Source organism: Rutilus rutilus (assembly GCF_951802725.1).
Source record: "Rutilus rutilus genome assembly, chromosome: 7".
NCBI lineage: Eukaryota > Metazoa > Chordata > Actinopteri > Cypriniformes > Leuciscidae > Rutilus > Rutilus rutilus.
Genome location: NC_140221.1, coordinates 17,415,087 through 17,437,117, shown reverse-complemented (window position 1 = coordinate 17,437,117; position 22,031 = coordinate 17,415,087). Strand labels below are relative to the sequence as shown.

General features: G+C 36.2%; 2 protein-coding genes across 2 annotated transcripts in view; both read left to right on the top strand.

Annotated features, from left to right (window-relative positions):
* The first annotated feature begins 690 nt into the window (after positions 1 to 690).
* On the top strand, positions 691 to 7,765 carry arsk (arylsulfatase family, member K). The gene is made up of 8 exons (XM_084413108.1): positions 691 to 959; positions 1,143 to 1,272; positions 1,381 to 1,540; positions 2,462 to 2,744; positions 3,925 to 4,096; positions 4,168 to 4,392; positions 6,189 to 6,404; positions 6,543 to 7,765. The coding sequence occupies exons 1-8, from the start codon at positions 843 to 845 to the stop codon at positions 6,815 to 6,817; spliced, it is 1,578 nt and encodes a 525-aa protein (XP_084269234.1). The 5' UTR covers positions 691 to 842; the 3' UTR covers positions 6,818 to 7,765.
* A 720-nt stretch (positions 7,766 to 8,485) lies between these two features.
* Positions 8,486 to 22,031, top strand: part of cert1a (ceramide transporter 1a) — a 22,652-nt gene continuing 9,106 nt past the window's right edge. Inside the window, exons 1-5 of the mRNA XM_084414239.1 lie at positions 8,486 to 8,977; positions 11,731 to 11,865; positions 14,145 to 14,261; positions 21,312 to 21,419; positions 21,509 to 21,647. Of these exons, the coding sequence (XP_084270365.1) occupies positions 8,891 to 8,977; positions 11,731 to 11,865; positions 14,145 to 14,261; positions 21,312 to 21,419; positions 21,509 to 21,647 (586 nt within the window). The 5' untranslated portion in view covers positions 8,486 to 8,890. The remainder of the gene's footprint in view (positions 8,978 to 11,730; positions 11,866 to 14,144; positions 14,262 to 21,311; positions 21,420 to 21,508; positions 21,648 to 22,031) is intronic.

Here is a 22,031-nt window from a genome sequence, read left to right as displayed (position 1 = left end):
GATCTGGCAGTAATTTCTGTGGAAATAAATGTTTATCTGGATATATTCTGTGTGTTTACTTGTAACATTTCATGTGCTTGAATTGCTTCGATTAAATTCTCAGCATCTGCTTTAAAAAAATTGTTCTTCTCTATTATTTTAATTAAGTTTAAAGAAGATCTGTTCCTGTTATACAATGAGTGACCAAATTGTATATGTGAATGTGGCCTCTGTAAAGAAATGGACAACCATATTATGTAAAACAATGTGATAAAACATTTAATTTTACCTCAGAATCAAAAGGTGAAAACAAATTATTGCATGAAATGTAGGACCTTAAAGACTAATTCTATATAATTTAGGAACTTAGTTATTTTTACTGTGACATCATGGCTGTTTAACACATTTCCTCCCAAATACTTGTTGCTGTGCTGTGGCAAATTAAAGAACATGTTGTAGAATTTGTTGTTCTCATTGGTATATTCTCTCTCTCAGTTGTTTTTGAAAGAAGTCTGATGCTCACCAAGGCTGCAGTTTTTTTCTAACAAAAAATGTAATACGTTAATATTATGATGTACTATTAAAATTTAAAATAATATGTTTCTATTTTAATACATAGAATATATAATATATTATTTAATGCATTTCCTTTATGGGAGCACTCGTGATTTTTGCCTACTGCAGTATTAAATGTGTTGTCCGGTAGGGGGCGGTTTGTGATTGTTTACGGAAAAGGAAAAGAAGCAATTTCTCAGGGAACATATAACTAAACTAAAACGGCCTTAAAACCAGCTTATTTTCAAACCTTCGTCGTCTTTAAAAGTCGTTTTCAAGAGACACTGCTGGCGTCTGGATGTAGAAACATGCTCATGTTCCGTGTGTTATTAGTGTTGCTTGTTCAAATGAACGCTCACTGCATGAATCAGAACTGGACATCACATGACAGACCAAACATAGTTATACTCATGTCAGATGCCTTCGTAAGTTATTGATTTTACACTATAATACATAACTTTTCAACTGTGCACATTTACTAACTTTACAGTCGTTTTAACTTAGCAGAAATACTGGCTTTCAAGACCTAGAGAGTTGGATAAATACAGTAAACGCTTATTCACTGCGTTTTAAAACAGTCTGTGTTTTTTGATTTTTGTTTTCTCAAGGATGGCAGGTTAACTTTTCATCCAGGCAATAAAGTTGTACAGATGCCTTACATCAACTACATGAGGGAAATGGGTGCTGTTTTTCTCAACTCATATACTAATTCACCCATCTGTTGTCCTTCAAGGGCAGGTAGAGTAGCCTATTACTCAGCCTCTGTATATTGATAGTGCACCTGCATTACAGAAACAAGGTAAGTTAAACATCTTCATGTCCCTAAATGTACGTTTGTGTTGGCAGCTATGTGGAGTGGACAGTTTGTTCATTTGACTCAGGCCTGGAACAACTATAAATGTCTTGATCCTAATGCCACTACATGGATGGACCTCTTAGGAAAGAGTGGATATCACACTCATAGCATGGGGAAACTAGACTACACGTCAGGGGATCACTCTGTCAGGTGACTTTTGTGTAGCCCCAAAAATGTATTTGTACAGCTGCACACTAAACTATCCTTAAAAAGTTTGGGGTTGGTCAGGTTTTACAATGTCTTTGAAAGAAATCTAGTCAAGGCTGCATTATTTTATTTTTTTAAAATAAAGTAATAACAGTAATATTGTGAAATATTATTGTAATTTAAAATAACTGTTTTCTATTTTAAAATTCAATTTGTTCCTGTGATGGCAAATCTGAATTTTCATTTTCAATCATCATTACTCCAGTCTCCAGTGTCACATGATCATTCAGAAATCATTCTAATATGTTGATTTTGATTTGTGGGAAGACTGGGAACCATGATATATTTTATCAGGATTCTTTGATGAATAGAAAGTTCAAAGAACAAAGTTTATTTAAAATAGAAATCATTTGTAACATTATTAAAGTCTTTACTGCACCTTTGATCAATTTAATGCATCCTTGCTGAATTGTTTCTTAAAAAAAAAAAAAAAAAATCTTACTAACTCCAAACTTTTAACCTGTAATTTAAGACTGTCAATGCTTTTGATAGAATATCTAATCAAGTGGTAGGCCTATTTATTTTTCAGAAAGATAGCTAAAGTACACTTTTCAAGCGAAACATTTTTAGCATGCTTTAAAAATGATTACACAATACATATACTGTTCAAATTGAAGGCAAAATGTATTTTTAAATAATATTTTAAAAATAATATTAAAATTTATTTATTTTAAAGTCTTTTAAAATAATATTTAGTGTATGTTTTTATTGCACAGTCTATAGGAATACCAGACTTACATTTCACTGCTCGTTGTATAAACTATAACTGGTATGTGACAAATAAATAAACTTTGAACTTTGATTTTAACACTGTCTACTACACGTGTTGTTAGTAATGATTTCTGTAAACACCTCTCTGTTCAGTAATCGTGTGGAGGCGTGGACCAGAGACGTTCCATTCCTGCTGAGACAGGAGGGCCGTCCGGTCACAGATCTGGTGGGAGATATGTCCACAAAGAGGGTGATGACTAAAGACTGGAACATCACTGACGCTGCGGTCCAGTGGATCAGACACACTGCTGAATCTCTCACCCAGCCATTTGCACTGTACCTGGGGCTGAATCTTCCCCACCCGTACCGTACAGACTCCCTGGGACCCACGGCCGGGGGTTCAACCTTCCGCACCTCCCGGTATTGGCTAAACAAGGCAGGTTGCTTGACTTGCTTTGCCGGATGTAACGGAGAAATGGAAAATGTGTAAATGTTCAGCAAGAATTTGACAAGAAGTGTGAACATCCAGCAGACAAAAAGTTTGATGAGGGTTCTCAGCCACAAGATGGCATACCACAGATCCATAAATAGAAACAATTATTTATCGTATGTTCTCTCCAAATCTGTTAATGTTCTCAATCAAATTGGAAGTTTAAAACATTTAATCTTGCACTTAATCATGGGATTTGAATTCAAAGAATCAGAAACTGAGCAAGGCTTGTCTCAGAATATTCATGCACTTTTACAATCGCAGAAACTGCACACACAGTGTGTTTGGATTCAGTTTCAGAGGGAAACAGGTCAATAGTGACAGACAAAAGTAGCATTCAATTTGGTATACTTTGTACTCAAATTGTAGAAGTAGTCAAATTTGTAGTCAAAAGTGAATTCTAAACTCTTACAGGTTTAGAACAATTTGAGGATGAGTAAATGATGACAAAAATTTTGTCAGTGGATTTATGTGACATTTCCACAAATGGACAAGCAGTTATTAAAATATAAATGTAAATGTGTTAATATAGTCAATTAAGATGTCAACCCAGGCCTTATAAATGTAGAGTGTGAAATTTTAAAACATGTCAACCTAATATAAATTACTGTCTCAGGGTTAACTACTGTATGAATAATGTGAACAGGATAACTCGGGATTATGTTAACCCACAGTTAAAAATGGCCCTGGTTTAACAATTTCAAGTGTAAAATCCTATGAGTGACACTTTTATACGTGTATAATAACATTTGTGTACACCTTAAAAAAAAAAAAAAAAGTTCTCGGTAATTGAAATAAATCGTAAATAATAAAATATAAATATCAGATGAAAAACCTCAACTTAACGTTTTAACAAAAAAAAAATTATATTGCTTTGGCAAGTAACTGAAATATAATTACTAAAACTAAAACATTAACATTTTCAGAATAAGAGCTTATTCAAAATATTAATAGAATACAATAGTATATAAATAATAATAATAAACACTATTACAAAAACACAGTATTATGTTTGTATAGTTTGGTTCATTATAATGATCATTTTATCCACATCACGGTACAGTAATATCAGTGTCGGTCCCACAGGAAGTTAATCTTTTGTGACAGATTGTGTTTTCTCTCAAAGGTTTCTTACGATCAAGTGTCTGTTCCGAAGTGGTTGCGGTTTGAAGATATGCACCCTGTGGATTTCTACTCCACCTTCACCAAAAACTGCAGTGGCCACTTCACGGAAAAAGAGATCAGAAACATAAGAGCCTTTTACTATGCAATGTGTGCTGAAACAGACAGCATGTTGGGTGAGCAGCCAGATGCACTTTTAAGTGCTGTTTTGACACTTGATTTGATGTACGTCATTCTGTGTTTTTAGGTGAGGTGATAGCTGCTCTCAGAGACTCCGGCTTACTGAACAGGACAGTCGTACTCTTCACTTCGGATCATGGGGATCTGGCCATGGAACACAGGCAGTTCTATAAGATGTCCATGTTTGAGGGCAGCTCTCATGTCCCTCTGCTTATAATGGGCCCAGGAGTGAAGTCTGGCTTTGAAATCAGTCTACCTGTATCACTAGTGGACATTTACCCCACTATGCTTGGTAAGGCTGGGAACTGGTAGCTCTACTAGTATTAATATACCGGTAATATGTTGTTTTGTTATAGGCCGAGGTTCTTTGTGGCTGTTAACAGTTACTTAAAATAAAGCATGGCTTGGTATTTGGGTGAAGAATCTTAAGAAGAAGATAAAGGTTCATACTTTAGCCTAAAACAAAATACATTTAAGGCCTGGTTTCACAGACAGGGCTGAGACTAAGCCATGAATAGGCCTTCAATTAGGACAGTAGCGCCTTAGAAAAAAACATTACTGGTGTGTATATTGTGACAAAACAATGGCACTGACATATTTTAAGATATGCCAGTGCAATCTGCTTTCAGTTAAAACAGCTCAAACATGAATTTTAGTCTGGACTCTGAAGAAGACGCATGAGCGTCGAAACGTTAGTCGCTATTTATCAATAAATTATTAAAAACGTTGTGTGCTCCGGTTCTGTTTCCGTGGTCCTAGATAGACCTTGGGTTTCCTCTCATGAATTTGAGTCTATCTAGTCTTAAGCCTTGTCTGTGAAACTGGGGGTTAATGTAGCTAATACAAAAACAATGTATAAACTAGAAAAAGTCACAAACAAATATAATAATAATCATTCAAGGACACATTAAATTACAATAAAAACATTTAGAATGTAAAAAAAAGAAGATATATATATATTTAAAGGGGTGGTATAATGCCCTTTTCCCAAGATGTAAAATAAGTCTGATGTCCCCAGAGTGTGTATGTGAAGTTTTAGCTCAAAATACCCCACAGATATTTTTTATATAATGTTAAAATTGTCACTTTTTTAGGGTGAGCAAAAATGCACCGTTTTTGTGTGTGTCCCTTTAAATGCAAATGAGCTGCTGCTCCCGGCATAGAGGGCGGAGCTTTAAGACCTCCTGTGTGTTAGCAGCTCCGATTACCTCACACACGCACTGAACATTTCAAAAACTTTTATCCTTTTATGTTCAAACCAGACAAAGATAGAGAGACTCAAGAAGAAGTGACAACATGTAGAAGGACAGGACATTTCTGAATGGTTTATGGTTAGTTGAGGAATTTATGTAGCTGATGTGTAGTTATCTTCTAGTCATTGATTCGCATATTCTGTCATGATAATCTATAAATCGTGTTCCTGGGGGCGGGGTTTATGTAAATGTTAGGGTTTGTGATGTCACTAAGCTGGGAGGAAGCTCATGTAGTCCCAACCAGCCGTTTGTTGTAGTCCTTAAAATGTGATTTCTGTAAAAGAAAATATCTCGCTTTGCTTTGAACTTTGAGCATCGTAACTTTGCAGATGTTGTTTATGCTCAAACAGCAACATTACACACTAACTAAAGTTAGAAAAGTGAAATCATAATCAACCACCCCTTTAAAACAAATGTTTTTCTTTTGAACTTTCTATTCATCAAAGAATCTTGAAAAATTATCATAGTTTCCACGAAAAAATATGAAGCAGCACAACTGTTTTTAACATTGATAATAATAAGAAATGTTTTTGAGCAGCAAATCAGCATATTAGAATGATTTCTGAAGGATCATGTGACACTGAAGACTGGAGTAATGATCCTGAAAATTCAGCTTTGCCATCACAGGAATGCATTACATTTTAAAATATAAAAAACATAAGAGAATGGAAATAAAATAACACAATTGTAATAAAATAAAACATAACACATTATAAATAAGAAATGCAAAAAAATGCTTCATTTTCTGTAATTTCAGAATTTTTTATTTTGGGATGAATTATAACCTGTAAAAGTTTTCATCTGTTTCCATCCGCTCTGTGTGTGTTTATGTTAGATCTTGCGGGTGTCCCACAGCCAGGGGGTCTCAGTGGTCACTCGCTGATTCCTCTGGTTTCTGGGGTTAGAGTTCAGTCAGCTGAGCCTCATCCTGGCTGGGTGCTCAGTGAATATCATGGTTGCAATGCCAACGCCTCCACATATATGCTGAGGATCAGCGAGTGGAAGTACATCACATATGCAGATGGCTTGACCGTTCCCCCACAGCTTTTTAGTGAGTTTTTTTTTCTCATGATAATTCTGCTGAAGATAATCAGATGTTCTTTTGCCATAGTATTCTGCACAACAGGGATGTGATGTCTTGCATATCACAACTGTCCTAAGTTAATGATTTCAATGTTTTTTTCCACAGACTTGTCCAAAGATGAATCAGAATTGAGAAATGTTGCATCACATTTTCCTAATGTATGTCAGGACTTGGACAAGCTGTTACGCACAATTTTGGACTATCCCAGTGTCTCCCAAACTGTTCACCGCTACAATAAGCAACAGTTTCTGGAATGGAAGAAAAGTCTAGGGGACAGTTACACCCAGGTCATAGCAAACCTGCGATGGCATATTGACTGGCAAAAAGATGCCAAGTCCTATGAGAGAGACATTGAAGAGTGGCTATTAGGGTTGGATTGACCATTCGGTTTATAACTGTCCATGATCAGCAGCACAGATGAGTTATGGTTCTATTCGGAACAAAATAACAATGTGGTCTGCATAAGGGTACTATGCGTTTTTTGCATACAGACTACAACGTTGTCAAAACGATCCCCGTTAACACGGATCCGCGAAGACAACTAAAAATGCTGTATTTTTCATGCCAGGCCAGTAGTTGGCGATCTCACTTTGTAAAGAAATACTACGATCCTATAGACCTTATGCGCCAGAGAAACGAGGGCGCCGCCATCTTTAGAATATTGTCTTTTAACTTCCGTTTTTGCGGTCGCTCTGTATATTTCTATGGCATTGCTGTCCAGGAGTAATTAGCTTTTGAAGTGGATTTACTTAATGTAAAGTTAACGAAAGTTATCATGAGGACTGTGATGTTTAAAGCAGATGACTTAACAAATGTCAGTCGACCGGGAATATTTTAAAACGATCCGTTCATTAATAAACATGCAGAATCGCTGTGAAAATATAGACCGGAAGTCAAAAGACAATGAGCGCAGCGCTGAAAAGGGGCGGGGCTACATAAGGTCTATAGACTGACTGAACACGTAATATGATGCGCATGACATCACCATTTTCACAAATGTGCGATTTTGTAGTTTACACAAACACAAAAACAGTGTAGTTTTTAAAAACTTACACTTTGAAACCCGTTTTCAAATGTTTGAGATTTCAGGCCCCTAAAAGGCCGTTGTTGTGTAAATGATTGGCCAAAACGCATAAAAAGTTTGTAGTTTTTAGATGAAAACGGTGTTGTGTGAACGGTCGCTTAGTCAAGGTTACCCAGACAATATAATTACTACAGTTGCTTAAATAATTGGACTAAATAACCTTTTAAAGATCTGATTTTATGATTTTTAATGTTTTTAAAGACAAGTATGTAATTATTTAAATAAAGGCTATACCCTAAACGTATTATGGTACTTGATGGGATTAAAATATATATATATATCTTAAAGTCACCATGAAAATCAAAATGGACAATTATTTTTATATGGAATTTTGCAGTATTTATTATAAATTATTTAATGTAATATTTATTCAAAATAACTTTATTCAAAATTAACCTCCCTCTTGCAGCAACATCTCATCTCTCATCTGATGCCAAGGGCGGGACAACCTGTCACTCACATGAGATCACAGCAACAGTAAACCTCAACGAACCAATCAGTTCCTGGTAGACAAAATCAAGTCCCACCCTACATTTTTTTTATTGTTTAAAAAGCCTTTGGTTTCATTGTCACAATAGGGAAGAAAAAGACTATTGCAACTTCTGTTTCATGCTGGCTTTAAGGACCAAGTCATGTCCAATTAATTAAAAAGCTGACACAAAAAAATAAAATCTGCTCTATGTGTTTTGTTAGATCTTGCTGGTGTTCCACAGCCATCAAATGATATTCATACCATTTAATTATATAATAATATTAATCATAAACCATCGTATTTAACATGGAACTCCGAGTTACTTCAAAGAACACCATGAAATTAACATGGTACCATGACCAAAAACATAATAAGTGGGTACTCTTTTTGTTTTTGTACGTGTTTTCTGATGAGTTTTGACAGACCTCTGGAGTAAACAAGTGGAAGAGATGAAACATGGTTTATGTAATACTTCGTACTACCGATAGGGGCATATTTAAAAGCCCAAACTTTAAAACCCAGAAGACAAACGAAAACGTGCGTACAGGCGACAGAAGACAGACCTTAACAGTGTATTTCTGCTGGAGACGTGCAATATTGATGGTTTAGTTCTATTGCAACACTGGTCACGTGATTCTCTTGGAGTAAGGATCAAGTGTGGCCGTGAAGACACAAACTCCAGCGATATATTGAACTCGTCGCTGCATGTCGTCATTTATTTTGATCAGATGTTTAATACTGGAGTAGGATGGGCTGCTTTCACACCTGGCACTTTTTACATCAGACCTCAAGCGATTTCAGAGCTAGTATTGATGTTTTTTTCTGTTTAATTTGTAACACAGTCTAGTTCAAATTAAAAGCTGGACGATCGCGGACTTTTTTTCTTAATCTTTCCTGATGTCGGACTGCAGTTCGTCGGGTTCAGATGAGGATTTGGACCCGGAGTCAGAGTTGCTGGACGAGCTCGGCGGCACGCTCAGCAAGGTAACCTAGATTACTGTAAAACATTACAGTTTTTACAACTTTTATTAGTGTTTAACAGTTATTAGACTTGGTGTTGTTGACGTTAAGTTTAGTGAGTTAACGTTACTTTCGTTTGTTTAAAGTCGCTGAAACGTTGCAGCTTTTTTATCGTTTTTTTTTTTTTAATTTATTGCGCATGTTCTTCTACCCTACTAATGCTATCAGTAACATAAACTGTCCGATTCCGAAACGACACGTTCTTTTGAAAAATAATCTTTTCAGTGAAACAGGTGAACCGGTTTTGTGATAACTTAATCGTTCTAAAGTCTAAACGAACTGGACTGAATCGGTTCGAACGGTTTTTGAGCCAATAACTCATACGGGAATCATCGCTTTCAGACATGTCCAACTCCAATCTGCAAGTGTATTTGGTACAAAATCTGCAAAAAAAAAAAAAAAAAAAAAAAAAAAATTATATATATATATATACTAATTGTAATAATAGGAAAATAAACAAAGGAATAATTGACTTGATAAAACACACATAATTCATTTTTATTCAATTTAGAAGCGTTTATTGTAAATGCAATTTATATTTAGGTTGTAATTGACTTTTGCTAATGTTTTATTTGGTGTTTCAAGGAATGTTGGAATGTTTTTAGAGCATGCAGTGACATACATTTTTCTTTTGTATTTGAGTTAGTGTCAACAATATAGCAGTCATTAGCAAAGAGACTTGGCATCTTGGGGAATATTTTATTTTATATTTTATTTTTATAATTATTTACATTTTTACATATCTATTTGAAAGAGTTAGTACACATGGCACCTATAAGTTGTGTTAAAAAATTATAGGCTACTGAATCAACCCATTCAATTGTTGTAGTTTAAATGCAAGTCACCAGTGTTGAATAACGTAAATAAGTCACCATTATTGGGGTAATTCATTACAAGCAACGTGAGTTACGCAAAAGGATCAGTTACTGTTTTTCAAGTAACTAAACACATTAATCGCATACTCTCTTGAGTAATTATTTTGAATAAGTAGCCTAATTACTTCACGACCACTAAAAAAGTACATTCTATATAGTATGAATGTGTATATTGTGAATGTAAATCGGATGTACTACATCTACCATGTTGTCATTGTCATGTGACCTTCCAGCGTCAGTTGCGTCGCTTCACCTCCATTCAGCAACACTTGAGAATCCCACCAGGAAAGTAGTAGGTCATCCGGGTACTTTTTGCCTACTCTTGTATGAATATTAAGAAGTATGTAGAATGACATACTTCTTTTCTTTTTCGTCTACTAGCCTACATAGTAGGGAAGTATGCGATTTCGGATGCAGCCATAGTCACTGCCTTAAACGGTCATGCCCACGAACCATTGACTGAATGTCTGATGCATATGGCACACAAAATTGGAAACTTAAGTTGTCATCTGATTGTTTGAATTCTACAGGAAGACGTGTGTGTCGCGTTCTTTAACGGTCCGGCTGGAAACAAAGATGCCGTGGCGTCAAACCCCCTCATGGAAAAAGAAAGCCGTTACTGTTTTCAACTGTGACAATGAGCGCTTAAGTGTGTAGTATGTAAAGTTTGCGGCATAGACTCTTTAAAATACATCCAAGAGTTTTACACACTGGTCTGTTTTTGCAGGGACATCGACGTTACATTTTCACGCCCCTAAACATGACGCGGAACGAAATTAACTGTGATTGGTTGCTTTACATGTCAATCAGATGGCCTCTGGGTGGTCCTTGCTATGGAGTCCAGACCTTCTGCCGTCAGTCTGAAGACTAAGTAACACATTACTGAGACTAAGTAACACATTACTTTTAAATTTACGACAAAATACCGTAGTTACTTTTGCAAATAAGTCACACAAGTTACTTTGTACTTCCATTTACTGACAGCTCTCTTGTCTCCATGTTGAGAGAAATGGGGTGCAAAGGCGTTGTGTGCACTGTCTAAACATGATGGTTATTCTAGTTCTAGACTAAATGTGAGCATGCATTTACTCATCTCACTTGCACAAGAACAGATTCATAATTCCTCAAAATAAACAGTAAAATGCAAACTTGCATTTGTTTGTATATTACACAAACCGGCAATAATTAAATATGTTAAATTACACAAATATACTTTGTATAATCTCACTTTATTAAGCAATGTCTTTGCTACTGACCATCAAGGATCCAATTCAAACGTATAAATAAGCAAAAAGTATTTTAGATAAAACTCACATTTGTGTGTTTTTGTTTTTAGTTTTTTTTTGTATTATTGCTGAAGTAAGAGTGTTGAACTTTCTTCTCCAGTGTCCTATTCTTCTGTGATCCAGAATGGCAGCGCAGCTGAAATTTTAGTTTGAGCTGCACACACTATTGTACAGGCTTGAATTTGCATTTGCTTCAACCTGAGGCTTATTCATTTCACTTTGGTTGTTAAAGGGTCTTTACATATGTCAAAAATAGATTTTTATTTTATTTTTTATTATTAAAAACAAACAAGCAAGCCCAGTCCACTTGAATTACTTTCCATAAAAAGTAACTAAGAAGTAACACAATTAGTTACTATTTTAATTATTTTAAGCAATATTGTAATGCATTCAAAAGTAATTTTCCCAACACTGAAAGTCAGCTCCTGAACTTTGAAGCCTTGAACCTTCATGGAGGTTTAATCTTTATGTTGCAAGTGTGGAGTCGTGGAGTCATGCGGTGATAACAATAAGCCATGTGATATCAAGTAATGTTAAACTCTTTGTTTGTCTACAGTGGACTAACTACATTCATGGATGGCAGGACCGCTGGATTGCGCTGAAAGGCAATATTCTAAGTTACTACAGGTCAGCAGATGAGAAGGAATACGGCTGTAGAGGGTCCGTCTGTCTCAGCAAGGCTGTCATCACGGTAAGGCTGATCTGAAGATCATCCTGTTATGTTTACTCTATGATTATCAAAAGCTTATCTTGACTTCGCAGTGATATGAATTGCAAAGCGCTGATATGTCCTACAGTTTGAACATTTCTGAGCCGTAATGCTTCCTGTTCGTCATGCAGTGTTCCTCCTCCATCTGCTATTGCCAGTGGGAAGCTGTCAAACTTGTTTTGGGGGTTTGGGTTTCTCTTGAACAGCCTGAGGGTGGACAAAGCAGAACATGAAGTTGAGTAGAAAGTACAAGGGTACTTCTCTGCTTGCTTTGGACGGACACATCCAAGTGTGATCCATACTAAACATCCTTCAAGACTATACCTGACTACTTTATGGAAATATGATTACCATGGGCCTTAAAAGACAATTAATATGAAACAAATTATTAATATGTTGACAAGGCCTGTCACAATCATGAATTTTGTGCCGACAATAAGTTGTCATACAGTAAATTGTGAATAACGGTTTATTTCTGGCGCTTGTCGGAGGTTTAAAATCATTGGTTACCCGTAAGCCAATCACATAACGTTTGGTTATGGCGTGTGTTATGCGCATGCTCAGCCACATCTAACTTCCACTGTAAACACATGTGTGATGCGAAAACAAAACCATCGAGCAAAATACCGGAGTGAACATGGCTGTGAACGACTTTTGCAGATTATGTGAAGTAAATCTACGCATCCACGGTCTAATCAGTGTCTACGTCACGGCTCTCAGCCCGTCCTCTGTTCGTTGATTGGCCGGCTGTTTTCAGGCCGGGGGAAAACGGAAAGCTATTACGCTGTCTCAGACTGAGTACAGAAGCGAAATGAAATTGAGCGGAAGTAGGAAGTCTGACGTAGTCAGGCTAGCTTAATGGCTGACATTAAAGTAATTTCATAATTGATGAACTTTGTAACATTAATTTATTTTCCCATTTATTACTATGAAGCTGCTTTGGATATGTGATTTGACTTATCAGAGGTTGTGTTCTATACAAACATGAATTTCAATCAAATTTCAATTTTCTGCCCAAAGCAATTTATTTAATGTATTCCCATAAAAGTAAAGTAAACATGGAGTTAAAATGATCTAGCCTTTATCCCAATCTTGTTTAAAAAAATAAAAAAGTTATTTTAATATTGGTGTACTTTATATTGCTGTATGTCTATGAGCTGGACTGTTGCGTGTTGTGCAGGTCGTTCAAGTGCAGATGTCTCGGCAGTAAGGCTACAAGGAAATGTCCAACAAAGCTGCATTGTAATATGTATTTAGGTTGACGCACTATTGCTACATTGTTCTGGTATTGAGTGAATTGAAGTAATCTTGAGGATTAGAACAGGGTGAGCAGAACCGCAGGAACGTCCTGTGACGGACAGCGCATATCACATATCGCATTGTGAAAAGGGTGATAGGAGCAGTTCGCTTTGCCTGTTCCAATAAAATAGGCATGTGTACAAAAAGAAAAACGGTGCTCTTAGATTCACAATGCTCATGGCACCAAAGATCATGGGCTGTTTGGATGTAGGTCAAGATCTCAAAAGACTGTTGTAGAACCCAGGTTTGATCTTCTGGCCGCATGAATCTCTACAAACTGACTTTGAAACCCTGGAAGTCTTTGAAGCCGGTCTGGTCCCAGAGTCCCCTCTGGAATGTCTGCGTTCTGTTGATTTCGGTGTGTTTTTTGGTAGAAGGAGAAAACAGAGATGATCTGATGTGAACAGATGTTCCTCGAGCACTGACTGAATTTGGCAGCCCTGTGATCAGTGCACTGTCTCTGATAAGAGCTGTTATACAAACCACTCAGGGTTTGAGTTGATATTAATTTGTGCTAGTGTTTCAGTTGTCTTCAATAATGGAACTGACAGTCAGATGTCATTGTACACAAGTGTTCAGTGCAACGTATTAGCAGTTAAACCTTGAATTGTTGGCTCATTTAGGTTCATTAGCTAAAACTAAGAACAAAATGACAGTCTGGCAAAAGAATGGATTGGTAAAGTTCTACTTTATGGATAATTTGTGCACTACTTAAAGCTTGTTTTGAGGTTGCTAGTTTCTAGCAGTTTTTGTTTTACTGTTAAAGTGGTCTGAAAATGTTTGAGGTCTACTGACCTATTCAGTAAATGCAAATATATGATGTGGTGGCAGCGAGTTGTTTATCAGGAACAGCAGGAAAAGGCGCTCCAAAAACAATTGCAGAGATAATGGAAGGTTTATGGCCCATGTTTAATCCAAACATGTTCATTGTTATGATCTGTTTTTGATGCTTTCTCTTTCAGCCACATGAGTTTGATGAATGCCGGTTTGACATCAGTGTGAACGACAGCATCTGGTACCTGAGGGCTGAACATCCTTTGCTCCGGCAGCAGTGGATCGATACCATCGAACTTCACAAGGTGAGTCCCTCAGAAGCAGCAAGATAAACTGCTCCAGCTCCAGTGTCTTCCTGATAGTGAGTGATCATGTTCGTGTTGCAGAACCTGAATGGGTGTTTTACTTCCTTTGTTGAGGAATGGAGGGTGTTTGAGGCACTGTGCAGTGGAATGTGTCCTGCATACCTTTTTTCTTGTTCTTTTTTTGGCTATCGTTTCCTTGTGCTGTCATTTGAGTCCTTTCTAGAGGATTCGGTTTTAATTAAAATTTGTGTTTTTCATAGTATGTACTGAATTTGAAAAGGGATTTCCGTCTCGGTTATTAATTAAGTTAAGTATGCAGGTGTGGTAGATCAATGACGTGATGCTTATTTTTGGCATATCTATTAATTTATTCAAATGCAATTCACACATATATACTTGGATAAACCTTGACTTTGAGCAAGGTTTTAACTTCTGAAATCAAATTATTATAATTTTTTGTTATAAATGCAAGATGTCAGGGTGACACAACTATCCTAATATTGTAATAAAGAAAAAAAACTCAAAAGAATGAAATAAGAAAGTAAGTAGTTTAGCATAATCCTTTATTACTATTAATCAGTTTAATCATCAGAAAAAGGTTAGTTCAAGTTGTAAAAGATGTTGTGTGCTATGACTCCTAAAAAAAAAAAAATTGTGTTTATAAATTAATAATTTAAAATATACTTTTTAAAATATGTATTTGGAAATAATTAAAATGTGTATACTCCTATATATTGAATTTATAAAGAACATTTTATTACTTATCAATTAATACTCCATGAGACAATTTTTAAGAGTCATTCATGTATTTATTCTATAAAACAAAAGAACTTAACATGTGTTTGCTTAAACTATTTTTTCTCTTCTTTATCACATGCACTCTTATGTGCCTTTGACCGTAGTCTAATGCACATACAACCAATCATCCCTGCACATACTGCACCTGCCATGTTGGCATTGTCCTTTGACCTATTACATACTAAGAGCAACCGAGAAAATAATTGACTTGTGTCTTGTCGAACATTTTCTTAGTACCTATTGTTTGCTTACTGTATCATTACTCATTCGACATACTGTACTTTTTTACATGCTATTTGCCAGGGAAGTACGAACCTACGAGATTGTTTTAGCTCATCTATCCGAGTGACACTTTGGTTATGATTCTTTTGCATGAGGAGAAACAAGATATTTATTGTGTCTGGCATTGGTTTGCGGTGACGTATCATGGGACCGATTTACAATGGCAGGGTCTTGAGGAATGTGCTGATTTGAATGACTCTCACATGTGCAGTGGAGCTGAACTCAATAAAAGGAGTGGAGCTGTTACTACACAGCTGGTGTTTTGATCCAGGAAAGGGTGTGTGTGTGTGTGTGTGTACAGTTGTGTTTTCAGGCAGCTATTTAGCAGGTAGATTTCTTGAGAAGTATCATAAATGTTTGACTTTTGTGTGATGAGAAGAGTCTATAAGAGAAACAATATTAAGTTCTTTGCTTGTTTTGAAGGTCATAAAAGCATAAACTGAAGCTTTGTGGAGTTATGAGAACTTAACAGTGAGTTTGGTTGTTAAATGACCTTTTGGGAACATTGTAATATTAGTCAAGTCACCTTTATTTATATAGCGCTTTATACAATACTGATTGTTTCAAAGCATTACTAAACAAACAGCAGAAATCGAATGCAAATGTTCTCTGGCAGTTTTACACTCACGGCCACTTCTGTCATCTGCTGGTGAAGAGTGCTATTGCAGTTTTGTCATGTGACTAAAAAGCTCTTTTACAACTCCAGACAGAAGCCTTTCTGGTCTCTTGAAAGAGAATCATTCACTCAAAATTTTTTATTAAACGAGTCATCATTTATTCAAACTCTCGTCCCAATTTCTTTTTCCCTTTCTTCAGTTGCCATAATTTTGTCCCGTGCTGTTTATCACTATGTCAATTATTGCAATTTCTAGAGTGAATCCCACATTTATGTGTGGATGTCACTTCCGAAACTTTGCAGCATGTAATTGGCCATCGGTCCTTTTATCAGCATGAAGAACAACTTTTATTCAGTGGATTATACAGTCTTGAAAGCACGCAAAGAGTGCTCCCTTTATAATCACTAAAAGCTGTCACTCGTCTCAGTTCATTGTAAACTTACAAAGTTCTGTTATAATCAATGAAGCTGTCTACACTGCACAATGAATCTCTAATTTGCATCGTGTCTACACTTTGTTTGATAATGAGAGGATTCGTGAGCTTGCAGGACTCTGCAGTCTGCACTGAACAAAAACTTGTTTTGAGCGGTGAGTGTATACGAAATTAAACACCTAATTGACCATTGCGTTGGAGAGAAGTGGTCGACCGATATTGGTTTTTTGATTGCCGATATCTTAAGGAGCATGGTGGCTGATGATACAGCCTGTATACATTATATTTATATATATATATATATATATATATATATATATATATATGTATTTGAATTAATATTTAATAAATTATAAATTAATAAATTCAATTAAAATAAATCTCTAAATTAAACAGACTTACTTTAAATGGCAATTTATTTTATTACAGTATTTTTCACATATAAAAATAATAATAAAAAGGAAGTAAACTCTGTAACCAACAGGGCACTGTTTTGTGTGCACTGGAAATATATATATTTTTTTTATAAAGACAAGGTGACTAATTTTACATACAGAACACAGTGAAAACGACATGAATAGGACATAGTGGGCAACTGAATATAGGGCAGCATAGTTTGAAATCAAGGGTTTAAAGTTTGTCGAGTGAAGCTGAACTCTCCTGTCCGCATTCACTTCGAGTAACTAGTTCATGCAGGCTACAAATGCACACTTCAGAATATCAATCTGACAGCTGGATTCTGCAAGGTTTGTGAAATTAAATGTTCATTAGATATTCAAAGATTTGTTTATGCGTGTTTGCTGAATGCTGACGGTAAATAAGAAAGTATTATAGTGTTTGCCTTTCTGTTACTAATGATGTAATGGCAAACGCTAATACTTTTTCGAATACAGTTTTACTTTCTTCCATCTAGTAACGTATTAGACAAAACTGTTAAACCGAGCCATAACTAAAGAAGATAGAGAAAGATAGGGCTGTGTGCTCAGGCATTCTCAGCGCCATCAAAATAAAGGTCCCGCTTCCAACACATTGGACAAACAGAAAAACGTATCGGCGGATGGCGATATTTAAAAAATGGCAAATATCGGCCATGGTGATATATCAGTCGACCACTATTCGAGAGATTAATATGTCTGTGATTGGCTACATTGCTCACCGCTGCAAAAACAAATTGTAAATGGAAACATTTGACATTCTCTAGAGTGCTTGCTCTGAGCGTTTTGCAAATCTGTTTCGCCCATGTATAATAATACATTATCAAATATGCGGGGCCCCCTGCAAATGCCACTGGTTACCAAGAGTTCTTCAATTGACTTACAGCGAATTAGTGTGTCAAAGATTTTATCAGCGTAGTGCAAATGAAGCTGCATTTGTGTGACTTATACAGCCACATAATTGTATGTGTGATATATGTGGTAGTTGATACCACATAAAATACAATATTTAAAGCCTTACTCGTGTCAATCTATCTTCTGAAAAATCTCTTATCTAAACAAAAACTGACCTGAATAATCAGGTTTTTTTTTTTACCTGCCTCTTCTTTCTGATCTGTGCAGCTTCAAATCTAAAAATGCTATTTGAATCACCATTCCCCTAACAGAAGAGCACATTAGTAGAGAGGCTGTTGGCACTCAGGTCAGCGTTGTTTATCGCGACTCTCCGTTCATTGAGGTGAGCGTGTGTGTGTGTGTAGTGTGTGCGTGGGTGATGCAGGCTGGGGCGGATAGGCGTTTTCCGCTCGTAGTCTTCCAGCTGCATGTATAATTCATGAGTATATTCAGTCGCATGAAGAGGCTGCTTTGAAAGCCCTGCCCAGCAAGAAGACCTCTGAACCAAAATAAAGGGGCTTGATTGGAACTCAGTGGTTTTAGGTGTTGGTGCAGTCCTTAAATGCATTGGTCCACTTTAAGATGAGCGCTGAGATGAGGAGTACAGCACAAGAGACCGAGACAAGAGCACACGCCCAGCAGGATCTGAGAGCTCCTTAAACACACACGCTCACACATTCATGCTGCTGGATTAGATGCGGCCAAAGTGACGGCAGGAATTCTGGATGATTTATGTTGGTTTTATTGCAGTTAGGTGAGTGGAGTGTGTGCGGCAGCTCTGGGAGTTTCAGTTTTTGTATGATTTGCCATCTCTCTTTCTCTCTCTCTTTTTCTCTCTCACTCTCCTCCACATGCTTTGCAGACCCACACACAATCTCTCTGGTTTTATACTGCCTCAGAAACCCACCTCACATAATTTCTTCACATCATTGGGAACGCTTGTCTCCTCCTTCGTTCCTGCTTGACCATGTGCTGCTGAAATAGTCTGCAGTCAGTGCACTGGGAATTCTGGGAGTGTCCAGCAAGGGAACTGGGAATTTTTGGAGTGTCCGAGAGAAAACTGAGAATCCTTGGAGTGTCTAGAGAGAGAACTTGGAATCCTAGGAGTGTCCGGAATTCTTGGAGTGTCTGGAGAAAGAACTGGGAATTCTGTGACCACCTTGAGAAGGAGCTCTTTTGGGAGCATCTGAAAAGAGTAGTGGTCATGCTGGGGCCAAGTACTCAGAACTGCAGCAGTGCCTTGTCCTGCTTTGGCTGCTGGAATGGGCAAATGGTGGGCTTTAGCACATTAGCATTTTAACTCATGTCATTTAGGCTTCTTTTCACCATCCTGCACTCTTACTCAACCATTCATGTTTTCATGACCAGTGAAATGATTTTGCTGGGGAATTCAATTACAGTAATCAATTCCATTATTCATTAATTGGGACAAAGCAAGACTGAAGCAGGTTATTCCAGCTTTTTCTGAAATTTTTAAGGATGATCAATAGTTTCATTTAACAATCTGTTAATCTATCTTTGGCTATTAGTTAAAGCAGTTTAATTAAATCTTCCACAAGCCAAGTGTCAGCAGTTTTACAGTGCACTCATGAAAGGACTGAAGCGAAGGCTATTGCTGTCAGGTACAGTGTCTAAAATAGTTATGCGAGTACTGATTGCACTTAATGGGACTTTTTACACAATCGTTCAAAGGTTTGGGGTCGGTAAGATTTTTTAATGTTTTTGAAATAAGATCTGTTATTTTATTTTATTTTATTTTATTTTATTTTATTTTATTTTATTTTATTTTATTTTATTTTATTTTATTTTATTTTATTTTATTTTATTTTATTTTATTTTATTTTATTTTATTTTATTTTATTTTATTTTATTCCTGTGATGGAAAAGCTGGATTATCAGTTTTAAACTGTTGTGCTGCTTAATATTTCTGTGGAAACCTTTTTTTCCTTGATTCTTTGATGAATAGAAAATGAAAAATAACGTTTATTTCAAAGTGTTTTGTTGTAACATTATAAATGTCTTTACTGTCACTTTTGATCAATTTAATGCATCCTCCTTGCTTAATTATTATCAGAACTTAAAAAATCTGATTCAGAACTTTCCTTTTCTTAGAGGGATGCACAGTCATGCACACTTTCAGTTTATACCTGGATTCCTTCAAGGCTCTGCCAGGAACTGTATTTACAGTATCGTGAAATTGATGTGGGATTGAGATGGGGAGAGGATGTCTGCGACGTGTTGTATTATAATTTTTAGTTGTCCCTCTCCTTGAGCATCAGCCTTCTTCCTCATTTATGCAGCTTCTGTTACTTTGTCAGGTGGTGTAACGGGCCAGAACGGAAGTACAGTTAACCATGCAACCGCAATTTTGTTCTTTGTGTCCATGCCATGTATCACACCTATGTCATTCAAAGATACGTCTATTTGTGTAGATCAAAGATTATCATTTGCACATGTGAATGTAACATAACTCTAAGATTGTCAATATTAATTTGAATTGGAGGTTTTATGATGTTAGATTATATACTATTGTTCAAAGGTTTTAAGTCAGCAAGGTTTTTTTAATTGTTTTTTTTAATTGATTAATTTATTTTAGGAATTAATACTTTTATTTATATAAATGGATCAAAAGTGACAGTAAAGAAAGACATTTATAATGTTACAAAAGATTTCTATTTCAAATAAATACTGTTCTATTAAACTTTTTTTGATGAATGGAACTATTAAAGTTCTTTTCATCAAAGATTCCTGTAAAAATGTATCATGGTTTCCTCAAAAACATAAAGCAGCACAACTGTTTTCAACATTGATAATAATAAGAAATATTTCTTGAGCACCAAATCAGCATGTAAGAATGATTTCTGAGTAATGATGCTGAAAATTCAGCTTTGCCATTTTAAAACATATTAAAATAGAAAACAATTATTTTAAATTGTATTAATATTTCACTACTGTTTTTACTGTATTTTTGATCAAATAAATGCATCCTAGGTGAGCATAAAATACTTATTTCAAAAACATTTAAAAAAGCGTACCAACTGGTAGTTTATATTGTTCCAAATATCCTTTCTTATTTGAGAATTTGAGAATTGAGAACTTTTTTTTTTTTTTTTTTTTTTTATCCATTCTAAACATTTATAAACTCTTAACTTTATGATGTTTCATTATTCATTCCTTTAACATTTTTGGAACGCCTGTGTTCCTCCTGCTTTCCTGTGAATTATTTTACACACATTCAATTAATTGTGAATATACAAATCTTACTTTGGTAAAGCTAAGCTCATAATAATAATAAGGTAGATGCTACTGAGTAACTAATTCATATTTAAGCTTCAAGCTACAAGTAATTCAGTCTTAAATAAAATATCAGATGTGACTCATCTAACTATCATTCATCATTTGATAACTGGCGATTTTAAGCATTGATCCTAAAAGCTGCTTTATTTCTTTGCAAGTCTCAGAAATGTTCAGTCTGTCTCAGTTCTGTCTTTTTCACTGCACAGCTTCGACCATGACACCTCACTGCCCCATGATTCAATTTAATGTTATTTATAAACAAGTGTGAAGTTACCTAGTTGTTTTTTGTGTGCAGGCTGAGTCAGGCTATGGGTCTGAGAGCAGTCTCCGCCGCCATGGTTCCCTACTGTCCCTCACCTCTGCCGCCAGTGGCCTCTCCACCACCTCCGCGTCCTCCTTCAAGGTGAGAATCAGCCTCTGCCTCCACAGTCCCAGCTCTTGCAACATCTCATGTAGTTTCAATTGAATGTTCATTTGCAAACTGTTGAACAGAAGGGATACAGTCTGCGGGAAAAGCTAGCAGAGATGGAGACCTTCCGGGACATTCTCTGCAGACAGGTGGACACACTGCAGAGGTGCTTTGACAACTGCGCAGATGCTGACAGTAAAGATGAGCTTCGCAGGGACAAAGGTGAGGAAAACGGTTATGATACAGGGAGTTTTATCTTGCTGAGGGTCCAGCTTGGCGTCAGACAGGAGAAAACTTCCCATTCAAACTCCTTTCGTATTTAGAGGAGTGCCATTTTATATTGTGCGTTTAATAACTTTACACTACAGGGATAGTTCACCTAAAATAGAAAATTGTCATTAATGTTGTTCTTTGAAACACAAATGAAGATTTTTTTCTGTCCCTCCAGTAAAAGTCCACGCAAACAAAACTTGAATGCTTCGTCCTTTATCAAATATGGTAAACGGAAGCTCAGTCATGCCTGCTTGATTTGTAAGAACCAATGAGGTTGTTTCTCATGCGTCAAGCAAGCAGGGTTTAACTTCAGTTTAACATATTTGATATGCT